The 23603-nt window shown below is 37.2% G+C and overlaps 1 protein-coding gene across 1 annotated transcript in view; it reads right to left on the bottom strand.

Annotated features, from left to right (window-relative positions):
- HCRTR2 (hypocretin receptor 2) overlaps nucleotides 1-23603 on the bottom strand; it is a 130989-nt gene that overhangs the window by 12082 nt on the left and 95304 nt on the right. The window contains exons 3-4 of the mRNA XM_043450123.1: nucleotides 19461-19704; nucleotides 5680-5795 (exon numbers count right to left, since the gene is read on the bottom strand). Coding sequence (XP_043306058.1) covers nucleotides 5680-5795; nucleotides 19461-19704 — 360 coding nt within the window. The remainder of the gene's footprint in view (nucleotides 1-5679; nucleotides 5796-19460; nucleotides 19705-23603) is intronic.

Below are 23603 nucleotides of genomic sequence, written 5' to 3' on the forward strand. Positions count from 1 at the left end.
TAGAACTAAAATGAATTTAGCAATATGCGGGACCCTAAATCAGTAAACAAAATTCACTGTATTTCTATATACTAGTGACAAATGATTTGAAGTTTAAAAATAACACAAGTTTCAATAGCAGAACATGTATTCTAGAAGTACATTTAGCAAAATGTGAACAAAATATGTGTAGATAAAATTATGAACATTTCTAAGGGTTATTAAAGACCTAAATAAATGGAGAACTGTTCCATGTTCACAGATCAGAAGATTTAATATTGTTAATATATCAATTTCTCCCAATTGAGCTATAAATTTAATGTAATAAATCTGTTCAAAATAATAGCAATCTTAACTTGATGACTCCTTTATGACAGCTTATTTATTTATTTATTTATTTTACCTTGGCTCTTCTCTTTTACTATTTAAATGCACATGCTAAGTTATTATGGTCAGGATCATAACCATTTTGTCTCACTAAAGTAGGACAATGTGTTTTTTTTACTATTTCAATCACATACAATATGTCGAAGCTTGCTTTATAGCCTATCATATGATCCAGCCTGGAGACGGTTCAGTGTGCGCTTGAATGTGTATTCTGTACCTTTGAAGAAGTATCCTGTGGATATGCTAGGTCTCGTTGATTGATAGTTTTGTTCAGGTCTTCTATGCCATTGTTAATTTTCTGCCTAGTTTTTCAATCCATGACTGAAACATGAGTGTTGAAGTTTTCTATTATTATTATTGAATTGTCTATTTATGTCCCTAATTCTGCTAGCTCTTGCTTCATGTATTGTGGGCTTCAGTTGTTAAATGCATATAAGTTTAGAATTTCTTAATGGAATGATTTATCATTATGAAATATCCTTCTTTATTTGTAGTAACACTTTTTATTAAGCTTCGTTTATCTAATATTAGTGCGGCTACTTCAACTTTCCTTTGGTTACTGTTTGCATTGCATGCTAAGTCACTTCAGTTATGTCTGACTCTTGTGACCCCATGGACTGTAGCCCACCAGGCTGCTCCGTCCATGAGATTCTTCAGGCAAGAACACTGGGATGGGTTGCCATATCCTGCTCCAGGGGATCGTCCCCATCCAAGGATCTAACTCACCTCCCTTGTGTCTCCGGCATTGGCAGGCAGGTTTGTTTTACCACTGGTGCTACCTGGTACTATACTGTTTGTATAGTACCTCTTTATTCATTATTTTACTTTTAATCTACTTGTGTCTTTTGTAGACAGCATACAGCTGAATCATCTTGTTTATCTATTCTGCCAATGTCTAAACTGCTTCATTCATTTATATTTAATGTAACTATTGAGAAGGTATAATTTACATCTATCACTTTGCTTTTTGTTTCCATTTTCCATATATATGTATGAATATGTATATAGGGTCTATTTTATTCCTCTATTACTTCTTTATTTTCTGTTAAACAGATATTTTCTAGTACAATTTTTATTCTGTTGCTTCTTGCACTATTTTCTTTTTGAGTTATTTTTTAGTGGTCACCCTGAAGACTACAATTAACAACTTAAACAATCTGTTTGGATTAATGTGAAGTTAATTTCAATAGTATGCAAAAACTTTGTTCCAATATAGCTTCATTCCCTCCTCCATTTGAATTACTTCTTCACACATGATAAGCTGAAGATACACAGTTTTATAATTATTGCTTTACAATGTTATCTCAAGTCAAATAGGAGAAAAGAATTTCAAACAAAAAAATTTATACTTTCTTCTATATTTACGTACATAATTATTTTTATCTCTGTGTGAACTTAAGTTACTGGCATTTGATTCTGCCTCTGTAATTACAATTTGCTATTTATTTCCTTATACTAGACTGACTCATTACCATCTAATATTAATTATTTTAAGTTCTTTTTGAAGAATATTGGAGAATAAAGGGTAGCAGAAGAGAATATGATAAGAAATGGAACGAGTAATTCTTTCAAAATTTCAATCCTTGAGTTAGCTGCTTAGTCATGTCTGACTCTTTCCAAACCCATGGAGGAGCCAGCCAGGTTTCTCTCTCCATGGGATTTCCCAGGCAAATTTACCGGATTGGGTTGCCATTCCCTTTTCCAGGGGTTCTTCTCAATCCAGGGATCAAACTCACACCTACTGTGTCGCCCAGATTCTTTACCCACTTCGCCATCAGGGAAGGCCCATGGAAATTCAGTTCCAGACTCAAGTATCAGTACAGTTCATCCCTAGCTTCTCACACAGTCCCAGATACAGGGTAGGTTGTCAAAAAATATGTGTGGGATGAATTGGCATGAGTTCACATGATAAGATTGAAGTGTTGAATTATATAAGAGCTAGAACTGAAAAAAATGTTGTCAGATGCACAAGAGTGAAGATTTAGTGAGTCTTAGAAAGAGGAGTTCTAGAGTCTGTAGGATTTCTAAACTGACTGAATTCTCTGAGTCACATTTTCAGAAAGAATATTTAAGCCTTGTTTAGAGTAAAGCGTTGGATAGTTCTTTTAACGAGGTTTAAAATCCTTGAGAAAGTCAAACAAGGACAAACACTTTGTTCCCTAATAAACTTACACTTAGAAATTTCAAAGAATGTAACAGATTCCATGCATTTTTATAATTTTGAGCAAATAGGACAGGACCTCTGTTTGATGGCTCACTTGGTGTGCCTATGGCACATATAATGCCTTGGAATTCTGTTTATAGACATTCACAGTTGGAATTTGAGAGTTGTTCAAGAAGAATTCCACACAATCACCACTTGAGGTTAATTTACTTTATCATCATTGCTAACGTGAGCTCAGATGAACTCATTGTTTTCCACTGCAATCTGTTTATAAATGTTTTTAGTTTCACAGCCCAAGCATTTTATTGCAAATCTTCTGGATCATGTGGCCTGTACTAATCAGGACGATTCATCATAAAAAAAAAAAAAAAATGGACTTTTTCTAAATCTTCAATGTAGTTTTGAACTTACTTTAGAGTTTGAGAAATGGAGAACTATAATGAAGATGTAAACTGGTTGGGATTTGGCAGTTATATAATTATTTAACAAGCACTTTTTGAATACTTTTTTTGTGTAAGCTAACATGTTAAGTGTTGGGAAGATGATGAGCAAAACAAATTCATGTACATACAAGAAATTTGGAAGTTGTGTCATTCTGTATATAAATAAATAAATAAACAAATATAAGCATCTATTATATTTAATGTATACTAACAAGTAAAAATATGGAAGTAGGGATGCACTTAACACTGGGAATATTTCTCATTAAAATGTCAACTTAGATCTACAGTATTTTTATGCCTACATGCTCACCAATGTGTTTTCTAATTTTTCTGTGAACTTTGTTCTCAGTGACTGAACACTGGATTCCCCTCTTTGTTCATCTATCAAAACTTTCCCAGCACTTTCTCTCATTCTTCCACTAACTTTTTTCTTATAAAGTATTTATTGAGCAACTGGAATGTGCTAAGCAGGTTCTAGTCGTAGGGCTACAAGATGAAGACTAGTCTGTACATTCTCTGTCTTAGTAGATTAGAACAGACAAAAAATCATTATCATGTTACTTAAAAGGACTATGAAAGAGGTCTAAGAAAGCAGTAACAAAAATCAATTCAAAACATGCTTGTTATTTTAGAAATATAAGCAGAGTGAGTTGAAAGGCCAAATAACAGCATATACTATGAAGATATTTTTTTTAACAAGCACTTTTCACGCGTGAGGCACTTGAATTGATCCATCTAAGTGTATCGACTCTGTGAGCTGAATGCTATGTATCCCACTTGGCACAGAAATTTAAGTAATTCACAGAATTCATGCATGTGCTAAACTGACGTGTTAGGATTTAAACTGATGCAGTCTGGACCTTCAGTCTGTGTTTTTAATTTCTGTATTATATCAGCTCTGTTCATTCACTTCCCCAGGTTGCAAGGAGAACTCCATTTGTTCAAGCTTAACCACATGACTTCTCTGAGCCAATGAAAAGTGAGGAGACTTAGCATATGCCAGTTCAAAGCAAACATTTTCAAAGAATTTGCATGTTTTTTCCAGCTCTCTTGCCCTTTCCCTGGATCCCAAAATGGCACACTCGGGGGAATGCTGCTCCTTTGGATGAAGTTCTGAGCTGAGAAGACCAGGGGAGCCCAGCCACAGTCATCCTCACCACTGACAGAGAACATGAGCAAAATAAGCTGTTGCAAACCACGTACTGCTTTTTCACAGCAGAATAACTGAGCAAAAATGGAAGAGTATGACAATACTTACCAGAAGGTGGGGTACAAAAGGAAAACAAAACAAAACAAAACACTAAAATATTTGCAGTTGACTTCATGGCCAGGTGGAGAGTGTTGAGGAAACTCTAGGATCTGGAAAATCACCATTTGTGACTTATAGTGATACACATTTGTTATTTTAATTGCAAAGATTGGGGAACAGAATGCATTTATGAGGTCAGAAAAGAATTGACTTAAAAAATCGAAGAAAAGGAAACATTTGGAGACATACAGGGTTGAAAAAAGCAACTGTTGCTCCCATGCAAAGGATAAAAGATGATTGTGAAAATTGCTTTGAATAATAAAGGATGAAGAAGATCGGAATTAAGACTCATATTCACCCCCAAATAAAAGTTTTACGAAATCCTTTTAATGAGGAAAGTGGCCCAGTAAATTCTTTCAGTTGGATAAAATATGTCAAAGCCAACAGACTAAGAACATGGCTTTCCACAAACTCAAAATACTGGCAATAACTTTAGGAAAAGAGACAGATACATTTCTGAGAAATGTGGCATTTTAAGAAACAATTTGCAAGTATAAGAAGCTGAGTTATATCCTTTGTCTGTCTCTTTATGAACCACTACATGTTCCTTGATTTCTTTCAACTCATCAAAATTCAGCTTAAATGTTACCTGGTCAGAATTAGATCCACCTCCACTAAGCTTTCCTCTGATCTCCTGTGGCTTATACTTATTAAGGTGATTTTTATCCTGCAACTGACTATTTCCTTCTTCTAGACTATGAATTCATCAGTGCCACAGACTGGAACTTCTATCAGACATGCATGTGAAAGAAATGCGAACATTTGATGAATGAATAAACTGAGTGAGTGAATACAGAGCAAAATTATATAACAAATTTCAGTACTCTCAAATCAGCATTATAAACAAGTTCTAAAATTCTCAATTCTCCTGATTCTTCTAAAGAAAATAAAATCTTTGAAGTTGGAGATTTACTCACATAATAAAAATGCATTATATAAATATTTGCTTGCAGTCTCAGGAAATTTTAGAGGAATTTTTATTTATTTCTCATAAAAAGTAAAATGTATAATATTAGTCCTAGACAAAAATCAAGTCAATTAATCATAGAGGTTTAAAAGTTAGCCATTAAGGCAGTTCATAAAATAACATTTCCTAAATATCACCCTTAAAATGCCTAGACCAGGCAAGAATATTGGATGGGTAGCCATCCCATTCTCCAGGGGAATCTTCCCAATGCGGGATTGAACCTGAGTCTCCTGCATTGCAGGCAGATTCTTTACCATCTGAGTCACCAGGGAAGCCCATTTTCATGACTAGGCTTCATTATTTAGTGGAAAACGTTATTAGAAGAACACACAATCCTCTGCTAAACACATTATACTGGTTCAACTCACTCAAATTTTGTTTTCAAGGACATTGTAAAGAAAACACAAGAAAAGTATTTGAAATTACTTACTTGTCTGCACCAAAGTTTACGAAATATTTGTAGATAGGCCAACACCATAAGACACAGTGGTGCCATATATGTCACCAGAAAGAAACAGATGTGATACATCTTGGGGTAAATTTCACCTGGAATGAAAGTCCAAATAATAAAGTCTTATGTTATAATTCATAGATTTTTTTAAAAGGCACATTTGCCAATGTTTTGCTTTTAAAATACATTTTACCTTCTATATGATTTTAATGGCATGGTATATACACAAAGGGAAAAGTGATTTAAAATATCAGTTACTTACATTTAAGTATTAAATGCAAAGTCTTAATGTCATTTAATCTACTCAGAGAGAAAAGCCAATTAAACATGATTTTAATTTGTGCTTCATTTATTAAAAACCCATTTTTTCTCTTGATTACATTTGGCTATTAATAAAACAATTTGGTTTGTCCTATGTTTGGATTTACAAGAAGGGACATTATGCAAAATTTAATTGCTAATGCTTTTGTTAAAATTGCAAGAGACTGTAAACTAAGTTGATGCCTCTTAATTTCTTTCTTTAAAATTGGGAAATTATTCCCAGTTCTATCTGGAAATACAAATTTGGAATGTTTTTTTAAAAAGTAAAACAGCAAACATTTGATAACAATTCTTTTTGTTGACTTCCTAGAACATATACAAAATGCTTTTTTACATAAGTTGTGTTTGTGTGTTAATGCATGTACTTTTAATAAGTGAAATTTTTAGGATTCTTTAGATTTCAAACCAATATGAGTATTTTCTTATCAATAAGGCATAAGCACATCTAAGATTGTAGTAATTTCTTATTTATCATTAATTCTATATGATATGTATCACAGATTAAGGCATTTATTAAGGAATCAATCAATTGAATGGCACTGTGGCTTAATATTAATTTTTAGCTTTTCTAAAATATATCCATGGCTGACTTTTAAGATACTTTAGAGGATATTTCTCTTATACTAGTATTTGAATGTCACAGTGATCCAGCTACTTTTACTTAATGCAAAACAAGAAACAATATATACTAGATGGGTACCATGGATATTAAATGCCACTAACTAGATACAGTTCTAACTAAGTGCTAGCAAAATAGATTTTTTTAATTCTAAAAATTACATAACTTATTTTGAGCTTGATATTGACAATGGGATTGGTTCTATACTATTATGGAAGGACAGTGCTATCACTTTTATAGATTATATTTGTTTCATTACTTCAGGAAGTATTTTGAAGCATGAAGACTCAGTTATGTGATCAAATGTGATAACAGCAATTTATCCTCAGGTTTAGCCGAAAATAATTATGATGATGACCATGCTCGCTGATAACAAAGGTTGACAATTCATTGACTTCTTACTGAATATATTTTAAACATATCAATGAGTTAAATATCCTCCATAATATTGATTTCATAGCCTTATCTTCTAGAACTTAATAGTCTTATTTTTATGCTTAAAACTGCCTTCTTTCTCAGACAGATGTTTTTCCCCACTGCTATCTTTAGAGAGGATGGCAGGGTGCGTGTGATGCCAGGAGCTCTAAGAGATCAACTTGAGGTGTCATTTTTAACTTCCTCGGGGCCCAGGTGGCTCATGCTGAGCTCATCAGCTTCTGACTTTCTTTCAAGTTTATCCTGTAAAACAGGCCAGTTACATAAAAAGTGAGAATCTGAGCAGCCTGAAGGGAAGAATAACAGACATCCTTTTCCTTTGAAGCTCCACAGTCCATGCAGCTTGAAGGGAGCCAATTTAAAAGGAACTGGAGAGTTACCTCGGCACTTCCCACCAGGCACCTGAGTGGCTTTGAACTTTTATTTGTTTTGAAGAAAAAGTGTCACACAATTTTCCTGCACAAAAATGTACCTTTGAAGCACACATACCCATGAATCCCTGATGTCTGCCCCAAACTAAACTGAGTGGGGACAGGTAGACTTGGTAGGTCATTTGTTTTTTAAATGCAGAGATGGATATCAACACTCTGATAACAGCCTGCAGTTCTAAAAAGATGGGAAACAAAGCTCATTCTGCAAGTGATATATTTATAAATAGTTGGAAAAAGATGTAATTGACCAGTAAAGGCATATTATGATAATGAATGCCAACACAGACAAAAGTTGATCAAGCAAAATTATATTTGCAGGCTAGGATAGGTTGTTTTACTCAAGAGATTATTTTAGATAATTGGGGAAACATAATCATCTTAAATTCCTCATTTCATGCTCACAGTCTAAGCTAATTGAAAACCCAGAAATACCACTGAAAGTTTAAATTATATGTTAAAACTATCTTTGATTTTTCTCTGCACTTGATGAGAAATATCTTTTACATATTTTAAGACATTCATATATCTAGAAAGGAGCTACATAAAATGTATTCACTTAAGCATTCCCTAAATTAGAAAACAGCATTTTAAAGATTAAAAGCTATTAAAATTTGGTATCTCTACTCAACAGATAAATAGGCATAATCTGCATAAATTCTTGTATATATAACAAATCAACAAATAAGGAACAAATGTAGATCTTTCTTTAGTCTTGATGTATGGAGAGAGAAACATGGAAACTTAAATTGCCATATGTAAAATGGATATCCAATGGGAATTTGCTGAATGTCTCAGGGAACTCGAATAGGGGGTCTGTATCAGCCTAGAGGGGTGGGATGGGGAGGGAGATGGGAGGGAGGATCAAGAGGGAGGGGATATAGGTACACCTATGACTGATTTATGTTGATGTTTCACAGAAAACAACAAAATTCTGTAAAGCCATTATCCTTCAATTAAAAAATAAATTTAAAAAATCAGATTAAATAATAATATGTATTGGACAGACCAAACTTAAATGAGTTGAGGTCCATTATCAAGTGAACCTGTTAATATAATTATCTAAAAATGACATTTTCTCCTTCATGCTATACCTATCAAGAATTCAATGGAAAAAATAATATAATTTTCCAAATTTTCAATTTGGACAGTCTTTTCAAAGTTCATGTATCCATTAACGTGTACATTAATCTTTTATATATTTTATTATCTTTTCCCTGATAAATGTTTTCAATAAATGTTCCTATTAATAAACACGCATATTTATATACTTTCCCAATCTGACAATAGGCCAAATGCCATAATGTAAAGAACATCTCCATTATTATTATTATTTTTCAAACCACCAAAGAATAATCTGACAGTACAATCCAAGAGGAGGGAGATTATAAATCCCCAGTATCCAAAACAATGTTTGATAAACACTATATGCTCATTAAAAGTTGGATTAATAACTGGTAAAAACATATCTTGGATTGAGTGCAGAAAGAAAGTTACTTTCTTCCATTAGGAATTATCCTGTGGAAGTATTTACAAACAAAGAAATCAAGAAAGTATGGTTACAATTTTGAAAGAATTTTAAAATTTCAGATGTATAAATTAATGTGACTGAAGCAAACAATGAACATACACAAAGATCTTTTAAAAATCATTAAAATAAACAGTAACACATTTTATTTTTGAGTGTCAGAGGTATGTGCCAAGAACTTAATGGCTTGTGGTCTTTTATGAACAAACTATAGGTAATGAAGAACATAATGAGTTGCATTAATTATATATCCATAAAATATTACACATTTGTGGTCTTATTTTCAGCAAGACAGAGTTCTCATTTTGTACCATGAGGGAGACAGTATTTGCAAGACTTTCCCCAAAATGACTTGATAGATATGAATCTACATGGTTTACACACTTTCCACGCTGTAATATTGGTTGTAGGACAATTATGACATCTCTGTATACTTTTAGAATTAGATCATTGATTTAACTTAGGATAAGATAAGGAAAATAACAGGTAAATAACAGAGAGGGAACACAGCTCCACCCATCAACAGAAAGTTGGATTAAAGATTTACTGAGTATGGGCCCCGCCCATCAGAACAAGACCCAGTTTCTCCCTCAGTCAGTCTCTTCCATCAGGAAGCTTCCATAAGCCTCTTATCCTTCTCCATCAGAGGGCAAACAGATTGAAAACCACAATCACACAGAAAACTAACCAATCTGATCACATGGACCACAACCTCATCTAACTCAATGAAACTGAGAGCTGCTGTGAGGTGTCACCCAAGACGGTCAGGCCATGGTGGGGAGGTCTGACAGAATGTGGTCCTCTGGAGAAGGGAATGCAAACCACTTCAGTATTCCTGCCTTGAGAACCCCATGAACATCAGGAAAAGGCATCAAGGTAGGACACTGAAAGATGGACTCCCCAGGTCAGTAGATGCCCAATATGCTACTGGAGATCAGTGGAGAAATAACTCCAGAACGAATGAAGAGATGGAGCCAAAGCAAAAACAACACCCAGTTGCAGATGTGACTGGTGATGGAAGTAAAGTCAGATGCTATAAACAGCAATAATGCATAGGAACCTGGAATGTTAGGTCCATGAATCAAGGTAAATTGGAAGTGGTCAAACAGGAGATGGCAAGCATGAATGTCGACATTTTAGGAATTAGAGAAGTAAAATGGACTGGAATGAGTGAATTTAACTCAGATGACCATTATATTTACTACTGTGGGCAAGAATCCCTTAGAAGAAATGGAGTAGGCCTCATAGTCAATGAAAGAATCCAAAATTCAGTACTTGGATGCAATCTCAAAAACGACAGAATGATCTCTGTTCGTTTCCAAGGCAAACCACTCAATATCACAGTAATCCAAGTTTATGCCCCAACGAGTAATCCTGAAGAATTTGAAGTTGAAATTGAAAGGTTCTTTGAAGACCAACAAGACCTTCTAGAACTAACACCCAAAAAAGATGTCCTGTTCATTATAGGGGACTGGAATGCAAAAATAGGAACTCAAGAAACATCTGGAGTAACAGGGAAATTTGGAGTTGGAGTACAAAATGAAGCAGGGCAAAGGTTAAAGGAGTTTTGCCAAGAGAATGCACTGGTCATAGCAAACACCCTCTTCCAACAACACAAAAGAAGACTCTAATTATGGACATCACCAGATGGTCAATACCAAAATCAGATTGATTATACTCTTTGCAGGTAAAGATGGAGAAGCTCTATACAGTCAGCAAAAACAAGACTGGGAGCTGACTGTAGCTCTGATCATGAACTCCTTATTGCCAAATTCAGACTTAAATTGAAGAAAGTAAGGAAAATCACTAGACCATTCAGGTATGACCTAAATCAAATCCCTTATGATTATACAGTGGAAATGAGAAATAGATTCAAGGGATTAGATCTGATAGACAGAGGTCCAGAAAAACTATGGATGCAGGTTTGTGACATTGTACAGGAGACAGGGATCAAGACCATCCCCAAGAAAAAGAAATGCAAAAAACCAAAATGGCTGTTGGAGGAGGCCTTACAAATAGCTCTGAAAGAAGAGAAGCACAAGGCAAAAGAAAAAAGGAAAGATAGACCCATTTGAATGCAGAGTTCCAAAGAATAGCAACAGGAGATAAGAAAGCCTTTCTCAGTGATCAGTGCAAAGAAATAGAGGAAAGTTACAGAATGGGAAAGGCTAGAGATCTCTTCAAGAAAATTAGAGATACCAAGGGTGCATTTCATGCAAAGATGGGCACAATAAAGGTATGGACCTAAACAGAACCAGAGAATATTAAGAAGAGGTGACAAGAATACACAGAATAACTATACAAAAAAGATCTTCACAACCCAGATAATCATGATGGTGTGATCACTCAACTAGAGCCAGACACCCTGGAATGTGAAGTCAACTAGGCCTTTGGGAGCATCACTGCAAACAAAGTTAGTGGTGGTGATGGAATACCAGTTGAGCTATTTCAGATCCTAAAAGATGATACTGTGAAAGTGCTACACTCAACATGCCAACAAATTTGGAAAACTCAGCAGTGGCCACAGGACAGGAAAAATCACTTTTCATTCCAATCCCCAAGAAGGACAATGCCACAGAATGTTCAAACTACTGCACATTTGCACTCATCTCACATGGCTAGTAAAGTAATGCTCAAAATTCTCCAAGCCAGGCTTCAACAGTACGTGAACTATGAACTTCCAGATGTTGAAGCTGGATTTAGAAAAGGCAGAGGAACAAGAGATCAAATTACCAACATCTGTTGGATCATTGGAAAAAGCAGAAGAGTTCTAGAAAAACATCTATTTTTGCTTTATTGACTATGCCAAAGCCTTTGACTGTGTGGACCACAGCAAACTGTAGAAAATTCCTCAAAAGATGGGAATGCCAGACCACCTGACCTGCCTCTTGAGAAATCTGTATGCAGGTCAGGAAGCAGCAGTTAGAATTGGACATGGAACAAATGACTGGTTCCAAATCAGGAAAGGAGTACATCAAGGCTGTATATTGTCACCTGCTTATTTAACTTACATGCAGAGTACATCATGAGAAATGCTGGGCTGGATGAAGCACAAGCTGGAATCAAGATTGCTGGGAGAAATATAAATAAACTCAGATATGCAGATGATACCACCCTTATGGAAGAAAGCAAAGAAGAACTAGAGTCTCTTGATGAAAGTGAAAGAGGAGAGTGAAAAAGTTGGCTTAAACTCAACATTCAGAAAACTAAGATCATGGCATCTGGTCCCATCACTTCATGATGAATAGTTGGGGAAACAATGGAAACAGTGACAGACTTTGTTTTTTGGGCTGCAAAATCATTGCATATGGTGACTGCAGCCATGAAATTAAAAGACGCTTACTCCTTGGAAAGAAAGTTATGATCAATCTAGACAGCATATTAAAAAGCAGAGACATTATTTTGCCAACAAAGGTCTGTCTAGTCAAACCTATGGTTTTTCCAATAGTCATGTACGAATGTGAGAGTTGGACTATAAAGAAAGCTGAGCGCCGAAGAATTGATGCTTTTGAACTGTGGTGTTGGAGCAGACTCTTGAGAGCCCCTTGGAGAGCAAGGAGATCCAACCAGTCCATCCTAAAGAAAATCAGTCCTGAATACTCATTGGAAAGAATGATGCTGGAGCTGAAACTCCAATACTTTGGCCACCTGATGTGAACAACTGACTCATTGGAAAAGACCCTGATGCTGGGAAAGACTGAAGTTAGGAGGAGAAGGGGACAACAGAGGATGAGATGGTTGGATGGCATCACCGACTCAATGGACATTAGTTTGAGAAAACTCCGGGAGTTGGTGATGGACAGGGAAGCCTGGTGTGCTACATTCCATGGGTTCGCAAGGAGTTGGACATGACTGAGCGACTGAACTGATACTGAAATATAAGGAATACAGTTTATGAGTTAAACACATATAACAGATACTTCACAATAAACATTTTTTACCTAAGCTAAATGGTATTTGGACTTTCAAGATATTTGAACTTTAGAGAGCTAACCCTGTAAAATATAACATCCTACCATGACTTTGTTGCTGTTTTTCAGTCACTCAGTCATGTCCAACTCCAGACCCCATGGACTGCAGCACACCAGGCTTCCCTGTCTTTCACCATCTCCTGAAGTTTGCTCAAATTCATGGCCATTAAGTCAGTGATGCCATCCAGCCATCTCCTCCTCTGTCATCCTCTTCTCCTGCCTTCAATCTTTACCAACATCAGGGTCTTTTCTAATGAGTCAGCTCCTTGCATCAGGTGGCCAAAGTATCAGAACTTCAGCTGCAGCATCAGTCCTTCCAATGAATATTCAGGGCTGATTTCCTTTAGGATTGATTGGTTTGATCTCCTTGCAGTCCAAGAGACTCTCAAGGGTTTTCTCCACCACAATTCGAAAGCATCAATTCTTCAGCGCTCAGCTTTCTTTATGGTCCAAATCTCACATCCATACATGACTACTTGAAAAGCCATAGCCTTGACTGGATGGACCTTTGTTGACAAAGTGATGTCTCTGCTTTTTAATATGCTGCCTTGGTTTGTCATACCTTTTCTTCCAAGGAACATATTTTAATTTCATGGCTTCAGTCACCATCTGCAGTGATTTTAGAGCCCAAGGAAAGAAAGTCTATCACTGTTTCCATTGTTTTCCCATGTATTTGCCATGAAGTGATGGCACTGGATGCCAGGATCTTCATTTTTTGAATGTTGAGTTTTAAACCAGCTTTTTCACTCTCCTCTTTCACTTTCATAAATAGGCTTTAGTTCCTCCTCACTTTCTGCCATAGGGTGGTGTCATCTACAGGTCTGAGATTATTGATATTTCTCTCAGCAATCTTGATTCCAGCTTGTGCTTCAGCCAGCCCAGTGTTTCTCTTGGTGTACTCTGCATGTAAGTTAAATAAGCAGGGTGACAATATACAGTCTTGAGGTACTCCTTTCCCAGTTTGGAAGCAGTTCATTTTTCCATGTCCGGTTCTAACTGTTGCTTCTTGACCTGCATATATGTTTCTCAGGGGGCAGGTAAGGTGGCCTGGTATTCCTATCTCTTTAAAAATTTTCCACAGTTTGTGGTGATCTATACAATCAAAGGCTTTTAGGATAGTCAATAAAGCAGAAATAGGTGTTTTCTGGAATTCTCTTGCGTTTTCTATAATCCAGTGGATGTTGGCATTTTGATCTCTGGTTTCTCTGCCTTTTCTAAATCCAACTTGAATATCTGGAAGTCCTCAGTTCACATACTGTTTAAGCCTAGCTTGAAGAATTTTGAGCATTACTTTGCTAGTGTGTGAAATGAGTGCAATTATGTGGTAGTTTGAACATTCTTTGGCATTGCCTTTCTTTGGGACTGGAATGAAAGCTCACCTTTAGCTTTACAACCCCATGGACTGTAGCCCACCAGTCTCCTATGTCAGTGGGATTTCCCAGGTAAGAATTTGGAGTGGTTATCCTTTCCCTTCTCCAGGGGATCTTCTGACCCAAAGATCAAACCCAGGTTTGAACCCTTCTGATGACTTTAGCTTCTCACTATCACACATTTTTGTCCAAGCTTAAAAATTTTAAGTTAAACATAGACTTACAGGGACTTCTTTGGTGGTCTCGTGCCTGAGAGTTTGCCTGCCAATGCAGGGGACACAGGTTTGAATCTGGTCCAGGAGGATCCATGTTCTGCTGGCAACTAAGCCCACGAGCCATAACTACTAAGCTGTGCTCTAAATCTAAAGCCCATGAGTCACACCTACGGAAGTTCGTGGACCCTAGAAGCCCATGCTCTGCAACAAGAGAAGCCACTGCAATGAGAAGTCCTTGCGCTGTAACTTGAGAGTAGCCCCTGCTCACTGCAACTATACTAAGCCCTGGCATCAACAAAGACTCAGTGAAGCCAAAAATAAATAAATTAATTAATTAAAAAAAGAAAAGAAATGTAGACATACGTAGCTTATATTAACAAAACTTATCCTATGCAAAAGTCAATATAGTAAACTAGATGTCTAATGAGCAGAATGATAAAAACCTACTTTTCATTTTTCATACACTTCTTGAAAACATAAAGTTATATTGATTTCATTTAATGTATGAAAAATGAATATAATATCTTGTATTGCTTGATTTTGTGGATGATCAACTCAATACAGTATTACTTTGCCTTTAAAAACATTTAGAATAATTAAACACCAATATAAAATCACTTTCTAATAGCTTTTCTAAATGACTTCTGAAAACTGAATTTAGGTTTTTAGATATTTGACAATAATTTCTTATTTTTTTTTTTAATTTCTTATTTTTTAAAGAAAATACTCCTTCTATAAGTAGAGGTAATAAATATTACCTATAGGTAGTAAAACGTGTGAGGTTAGGATGAGTTTTAGAGATTTATATCTGTTGCTTAAAGATAATTGGAAAATAATGCAGCTATTTACTTAATCATAATGATTAACTGGATTCCCTAATTCTACAATCTTTTTGCTCATTGGGGTTAATGAAACTTAATCATTTGGGGCATCACTAAAAAAAAGACAAGACAAGTTTATAAAATCAGTCTGCCAAACTTATAAATGAAGCTAATTACCAAAATAGAGAAAATACTACTGACTCATGTTGAATAATAGGTGGGAATTTTAATCTAATTACTGTCTCCATGAGCTTACAGATGATCAATGTGTGAGTTGAAAGCAGCTCTTTTGCCCATTTCTCGTTTGCCCGTTTCTGTCCCCCTCTAACCTCAACGTGGGTTTCCCTGGTGACTCAGATGGTAAAGAATCCACCTGCAATGCCAGAGAGCCAGGTTTGATCCCTGAGTCAGGAAGAGCCCCTGGAGAAGGAAATGGCTACCCACTCCAGTATTCTTGTTTGGGAAATCCCATGGATATAGGAACTTGGTGAGTTACAGTCCATGGGGTTGTAAAGACGGGCACAACTAACGCACACACACACACACACACACACACACACACACACACACACACACACACACACACACACACACACACACACACACACACACACACACACACACACACACACGCGCGCGCGCATGCGCGTTTTAATAGAATCTAATTATAGGAATGAGGTCACTAGGCAATTTAACCTAACTCCTGACTTAATGTTCTCCTGAATGTGCACTATGCCTTGCCTACCCTGCTGGTTCTTTTCCTAGATTTAAAGAAGTAAGAATGAAGGACTAAGTAGTGAAAGAATGACTAGTTACCTCCCTTCGGTAGCTCCCATAGCAATCCTACAGGCAGACCATCCAGACAATATGAAGAGAGAGTCAGCCAGTCTGCACACAATGGAGACAATGCAGAAGCCAACCTCTTGCCTCAGTGACTCACTAAGATCCTTTCCCTCTTTTTCCCTTTAAAAATTGTCATGGCTGAGAGGATCCTTCAGTTGGTCTTGGGACATAAGTCCACCTTCTCCCCAGATTGTCAGCTTTTCTGATTGAATCACATTTCCTTTATCCTGAAACTTTCCTCTCAGTTACCTGTGGCAAGCAACCAAACCTGGGTTCAGCAACACTTCGATTTAAATGTGCTTGTTTGTTTCATAATATTGAACAAATAATTTAATTTATGGTTCAATTTCATCATGATTAACTAAATTACTTGAATCAAGAGATCTTTAGACTCTTTTCCAAATAGAACTCATTGTATAGGAATTACCTAAGAGACATGTCACAGTTGGTCCCCAGCCCACCTTTCCCCAAACACAATTCTTTAGATTGTCTACCCTGGAAATCCAGAAACTATAAGTTTGAATTCTCTTACTTTCTTCTGCAAGGGATGGTGTCCATTGTGTGGGTTTTCCTTCTTCTTAGGACACCCTCAGTAGTTTTTCCCTTTCCCCTCTTCCCAGTCTGGAAAATCTTTGCTCATTTTTTAAAGGAGTAGATTATAGTCATTTAATCAACCAAATTATTAAATTGTGCACTGAGAGAGAATCATACTCATGCTGTGAATTTCCACAGTTTTAGTCTTTCTTAAACTGAAAAATAATTGAGATATTTAAACACTATACAGAAAGTGAAAGTGTTAGTTGTTCATCCACGTCTGACTCTTGCCAGGGCCCTCTGTTCATGGGATTCTCCAGGCAAGACTAGAGTGGGTAGCCATTCCCTTCTCCAGGGGATCTTTCCAACCTAGGGATTGAATCTGGGTCTCCCACATTGCAGGCATATTCTTTACTGTCTGAGCCACCAAGGAAGCCCCATTTAAATATTAAAACGTAGCCAAATCAAAAGGCAAAGCAAGTTCATTCTAGGTGACCAGAGCTCAAACCCTGAGTAAATGAACTGCCCCTTGAATTTCCTCCCTGTTCATCTTTAATGCTTTGCTGAAGTGTTAGCAGCTGCTTGTAAACTTTGTTCAAATGCCCGGGACTGAGTCTGTCCTCTAATTTGTGCTCCTAGCACTTTATATCTAAGTATATTAAAGTACTAATCACACTATAAAACTTTATTTATTTGCCTTTCAGCCTCAGTATATGCAATGTGTTCCCTTAGGCAGCATGTATTTCTCTCCAGGTTGGCACAATTTCTGGCATATCCTAAGTACTCAAGATGCTGTCTGAACATTAAATAAATGGGACCAAAATCACTTAAGAAATATTTTTGTCATTTTGGAACTTTCCACTCATTTTGTTTTTGTCTGCATTGTTAATGAGGAAATCATGAAAAACCGAAGATCCAGAAAGAAAATAGTAAAAGAATTGCAATGTTAAAAAGGAAGGGACAAACTAAATTTTATAAAGGGGCATTTAATATCTGGAGTAAAATATAAAGCAGATTTTGAAATTTTGCTTATTATAAGTCTTTGGAATAATATATGGAGTAATTGCAATATTTTTTTAGCTTTATTTTGCTGCAGTGAAAATATATGCCTAATTTTTCAGTCCCTGATTTTTCTCTTTTCAGGGTTCGAATAAAGTACCAAGTTAGAAATTAACATGAATTCAGAGATTCAAATACTTGAAAATCAGAAGTACATGAACCAGCTCTCGTTGGGGTATACTGCCTCTATTGATACATCTTTCCAATAGACAAATGCTTTCCTAATGTTTACAGTGTCTAAATATGAACCGTTTTTAACCACACTTAACCAGAGGATAATAGATAGTTTTCTTTAAATCTCATGTGATAATTTTGTAAACAGTGCTGGGAACTGCAGCATTATTTTCTTTTCTTTCTTTGCTATGTCCAGATTCGTGCCATCATCAGGCACTGATAAAAGTGGTTCCACTGTTACAGAACTCAGACCGTTGCAGACTTAGACTGTAGCTGAGAGTTCTGAACCAAAGGGGCATAACACCTCCATCTTCCAATTGTTTAAATTTAACTACTGACCCTCCTTGGAAGGAAAGTTATGACCAACCTAGATAGCATATTAAAAAGCAGAGACATTACTTTGCCAACAAAGGTCCGTTTGGTCAAGGCTATGGTTTTTCCAGTGGTCGTGTATGGATGTGAGAGTTGGACTGTGAAGAAAGCTGAGCACTGAAAAAAACTGATGCTTTTGAACTGTGGTGTTGGAGAAGACTCTTGAGAGTCCCTTGGACTGCAAGGAGATCCAGCCAGTCCATCTGAAGATCAGTCTGGGGTGTTCATTGGAAGGACTGATGTTGAAGCTGAAACTCCAATACTTTGGCCACCTTATGCGAAGAGTTGACTCATTGGAAAAGACCATGATGCTGGGAGGGATTGGGGGCAGGAGGAGAAGGGGACAACAGAGGATGAGATGGCTGGATGTCATCACCGACTGGATGGGCATGAGTCTGAGTAAACTCTGGGAGTTTGTGATGGACAGGGAGGCCTGGTGTGCTGCGATTCATGGGGTCACAAAGAGTCAGACACAACTGAGCGACTGAACTGAACTGATGTCAGATGGGAAACCAAGTAGGATCATAATTTCATGATTAGTATAAGTCTGAAATCAGAAAATAATTATGTCAGTGGTAAAATTTATCAATTTACTGTATTATTAATAGAGAAAGCATATTTAGCTGGTTTGACTCAAAGATCAACATAGGTCAGTAGACAAGACAGTCATGTTTCCAGGCTGAACATGACTTTAACATGAAAAATTCAGTTGCACTTGAAACCCATTAGGGAACCTGACATCTGTGGAAATATAATGTTCTACCATGTTATAAAATGCTGATAATTTCAAAATACATTTTCAGTTATTACAAATGAGTCTTTTCGATGTTACCAAAGAAAAGTTCATAGTCCCCAGCTGAACAACACAATAGCTAGATAGACGTGATCTAAAGGTTCAAAATAGGTGGAGGGATTCTGTGAAATTGTTTTGGATTTCAACTTGATCTTCATGTTTTTGCAAAATGATACTAATGAACGTCAATAAAATAAACAAGGTCAGCTTTATGTTATGCAAATCAGATTTCCAATTCGCAGCTGTCATATCAATGTAGGGACCACACTGGACTTACCTCCCCAGTGCTCATCACAGACGGTAAAGAGAGTGGTTTTATTGGCTAAGCCGGGAAGCATGGTGCTGCACTCCATGACAATGGCCTGAGGGATCATTATGATGCAGGACACGATCCAGATGATGATGATGCTGTTCCGGGCCCGCTTGGCTGTGCTTTTAAACATCAGAGGGTGACAGATAGCATACCACCGGTCCAAGGCAATGCAGCTCAGTGTGAGGACAGACACAGACACCGACACGGTCTAAAGAAGGAAGGAAGGCAGTACAAGAAGCCCCAGCTGTTACATGGATGTCTCTCAATATTTGTACTGTGTCAAAAGGGCAGGCACACAGATAACCTGATTCAAAGTTGTCAAAAGACATTTCATTAAAGTGCTTTCTGTTAAAAGAATTTTAAAAAATCTGCTACAAATAATATTAGAAATGTATCAAGAAAACAAATTACCTATTTCCCATTAAATATAGAAGAACTATATTAAATATAGAAGAACTATGACTGAGTGCTAAATTGCTTCATTCAAGTCCGACTCTTTGCAACCCCATGGACCGTGGCCCACTAGGTTCCTCTGTTTATGGAATTCTCCAGGCAAGAATACTTCCAGGGGATCCTGGATTTGAACCCGAGTCTTCTTCAGCATTGGCAGGTGGGCTCTTTACCACTAGTACCACTTGGGAAGCTGCCTCTTTTTTTATGCTAAGTGTTTTGATTTGAATTACATTCTTTAAATAAAGATAAACATGATTTTGTTTTGGTATTTTTCCATTGATAAGGGAAATCTTATCTTCAAAGGTAAAAACACATATGTTCGCAGACTGAACTGGAAATTTTTCTTTTACTTATACACAATAATACGATGACATGACTTTCTTTTAAATTAACATACAAGAATTTGATTGCAATTGCATTTAATTAGCATTTTTGAATTATTGGTATCTCATTTCTTATATTTAAATAACCAAGGTTATTCGTACATCAGTTCATTTTCTTTTCTTTTTTTTTATTTTTTTATTTTTTTTTATTAGTTGGAGGCTAATTACGTCACAACATTTCAGTGGGTTTTGTCATACATTGATATGAATCAGCCATAGATTTACACGTATTCCCCATCCCGATCCCCCCTCCCACCTCCCTCTCCACCCGATTCCTCTGGGTCTTCCCAGTGCACCAGGCCCGAGCACTTGTCTCAGTTCATTTTCAACATGCAAATGCATGAGTTGTGATAAAAAGTAATCTTCTATATGGATCTCCTTGCCATAGTTTGCTCATTGCTGGAATAAGCAACCTACCTCTAAAATTCAAATAGACTCACCTAATCCAGATTTCTATATAATTAATGGCATCACACACATTCAGCTTGGAGCTTTAAGAAAATAGTAAAGAAACACGTCATGTATGCCTACCCCGATGATCAGTTAATGTCATTGCTGTGCCATCCCAGGTCACCTCAGTCGCGTCCTACTCTTTGCAGCCCTGTAGACTGCAGTCCGCCAGGCTCCTCTGTCCACGGGATTCTCCAGGCAAGAACACTGGAGTGGGCTGCCATGCCCTCCTCCAGGGGGTCTTCCTAACCCAGGGATCAAACCTGTGTCTGTTAAGTCTACTGCATTGGCAGGAGTGTTCTTTACCACTAATGAAACCTGGGAAGCCCCCAGTTTATTTAATTATATTTAGTACATTCTATACTGAATGAACAGACCATTGGTTGACAAAATCAATTCTCTCAAAACCCTCTCTTTAAAAACAAGCCTCATTCTCCTTTCTGTTAGTTTTTCTACAGATTTTTATTTACTTTCTTCTCAATACTTATAGCATGCTTAATCCACTAACTTACTATTTATCTTCTCTGTGGAACAAAGACCAGTGGCAGGAGGGACTGTGCAAAACAGTCCCTGGCACAGGGCTTGGTGTGTGTATTACGTGGCAGAGTCATCTTTCTCTATTTTTCTGTCCTGGTTGTATTGATCCTGTAATATGTGAATGGGAGGGTGTCTCTGCTTCTTACATCAGGAGCTTGCTTGTTGATGCACTTCTTGTAGGTGCAGATGAGTGAGAGGGATGTACCTGCTGGTCCAGCACAGGAGGAAAGGCTCTGGGCTAAGCAACAGGACCACATAGCCATTCTCACCTCCTCCCAGCTAGCTGCACAATGTGGGCCACCTACTTAACAGTTGTTGGCAAATGTATGTGTTTTTATTTTTTCTATTAAATGAGTAAAATTGATAATAAGATGGTTGCCAACTCTGATTCTTTTGATTCTCTTCAGAAAAGATGACACAGTACAGTTGAAATCAATTCCACTACCATGTTTCCTGGGATGCACCACATGGCATTTGCTAAGTGTGAGATCATGGGTAAGTTACTTAAGCTATGCCTCAATTTTCTCACCAGTAAACTGGCATGATAATCGTAGCCACCACGGACTTGTCAGAAGAAGAGTCAGTCAACATGTGAAATGCCTAATCTGGGCCTGGTATATAAATGATAAGTGTTTGTTATTCCTTGTTATGATGATGGCAGCAGTGATGGTGATTATCCTATTTGTATTTTCTTCTATTCTTGAGCTTAGAGTTCTCGCTTTTAATTGGAACAGACTGCTTTACAGTGAAGAATAGTTACAGAAATTACAAGTAAAGATGTCAGCTGTTCTAAATTCTTGGGAGTTAATTTCAACTTTAATTTGAAAGGGATGAACTCTATCAGAGTAGGTTTATGTTGGTTGATTTGTTGTTGTCCAGTTGCTCAGTCATATCTGACTCTTTGCAACCCCATGGTCTGCAGAATGCCAGACTTCCCTGTCCTTCACCATCTCCTGGAGCTTGCTCAAACTCATGTCCATTGAGTTGGTGATGCCATCCAACCATCTCGTCCCCTGTTGTCCCTTTCTCCTGCCTTCAATCTTTTCCAGCATCAGGGTCTCTTCTAATGAGTTGACTCTTTGCATGAGGTGGTCAAAATATTGGAGTTTCAGCTTTAGCATCAGTCCTTCCAATGAACACTCATGGTTGATTTCCTTTAGGATTAACTAGCTTGATCTCCTTGCAGTCCAAGTTGAGAGTCTTTTCTAGCACCAGAGTTCAAAGGCATCAAGTTTTGGTGCTCAGCCTTTTGCATTGTCCAGGTTTCACATCCATAGATGACTACTGGAAAAAACCACAGCTTTGAGTAGACAGACCTTTGTCAGCAAAGTAACATTTCTGCTTTTTAATATGCTGTCTAGGTTTGTCATAGCTTTTCTTCCAAGGAGCAAGTGTCTTTTTTTTTTTTTTTTTTTAGTTTCTTTTTTTTTTTATTATCATTATTTTTTTTTTCCAGTGGGTTTTGTCATACATTGATATGAATCAGCCATGGATTTACATGTATTCCCAATCCCGATCCCCCCTCCCACCTCCCTCTCTACCCGATTCCTCTGGGTCTTCCCAGGGAGCAAGTGTCTTTTAATTTCATGGCTGCAGTCACCGTCTGAAGTGATTTTTGAAGGCCAAGAAAAGGAAACCTGCCACTGCTTCTCCTTTCCCCCCTTCTATATGTATCAAGTGAGGATCTTGGTGTTTTTTTTCTTTTTTTTAGTGTTGAGTTTCAAGCCAGCTCTTTCACTCTCCTCTTTCACCCTCATCAAGAGGATCTTTAGTTCCTCTTCACTTTCTGCCATTGGAGTTGTACCATCTGCACATCTGAGGTTGTTGATCTTTCTCCTGGCAATCTTGATTCCACCTTGTTGACAGCACCTGGAAATTCTTTGGCACTGCTTTAGGGGTCATTCACACCTTTCTCCAGTGTCCACTCCTTGCTCAACCTCCATCCCTCCCTGAGAATGTGTCAAGAACCCAGAGCCCTTCTAAACCCTTGCCAACCTGGGGATAGACTGGTGGCCGCCTAGCTCTGCGCAGTTGACCTTTCATGCTACTGAACCAGGGCTATATTTATCCGCTCTAGCAATTAGAAACAAAAAGTTCTCAACGAGACTTAGTATCTTGCTTTTCATAAATTCTAATCAAATGGGTGAATGGGATAGAAGTAATGTGATTCAGATTCTGAAGTCATTTCTAGGAGTTCCTTCAACTGCTAGCAATAATCAGTTCCAATCAGTGCGCTTGAGAGGTGGCTGTCCAGTACCAATGGTGAGCCATGGTGCAGTGTCTT

The sequence above is a fragment of the Cervus canadensis genome, chromosome 28 (assembly GCF_019320065.1).
Source record: "Cervus canadensis isolate Bull #8, Minnesota chromosome 28, ASM1932006v1, whole genome shotgun sequence".
Classification (NCBI taxonomy): Eukaryota; Metazoa; Chordata; class Mammalia; order Artiodactyla; family Cervidae; genus Cervus; species Cervus canadensis.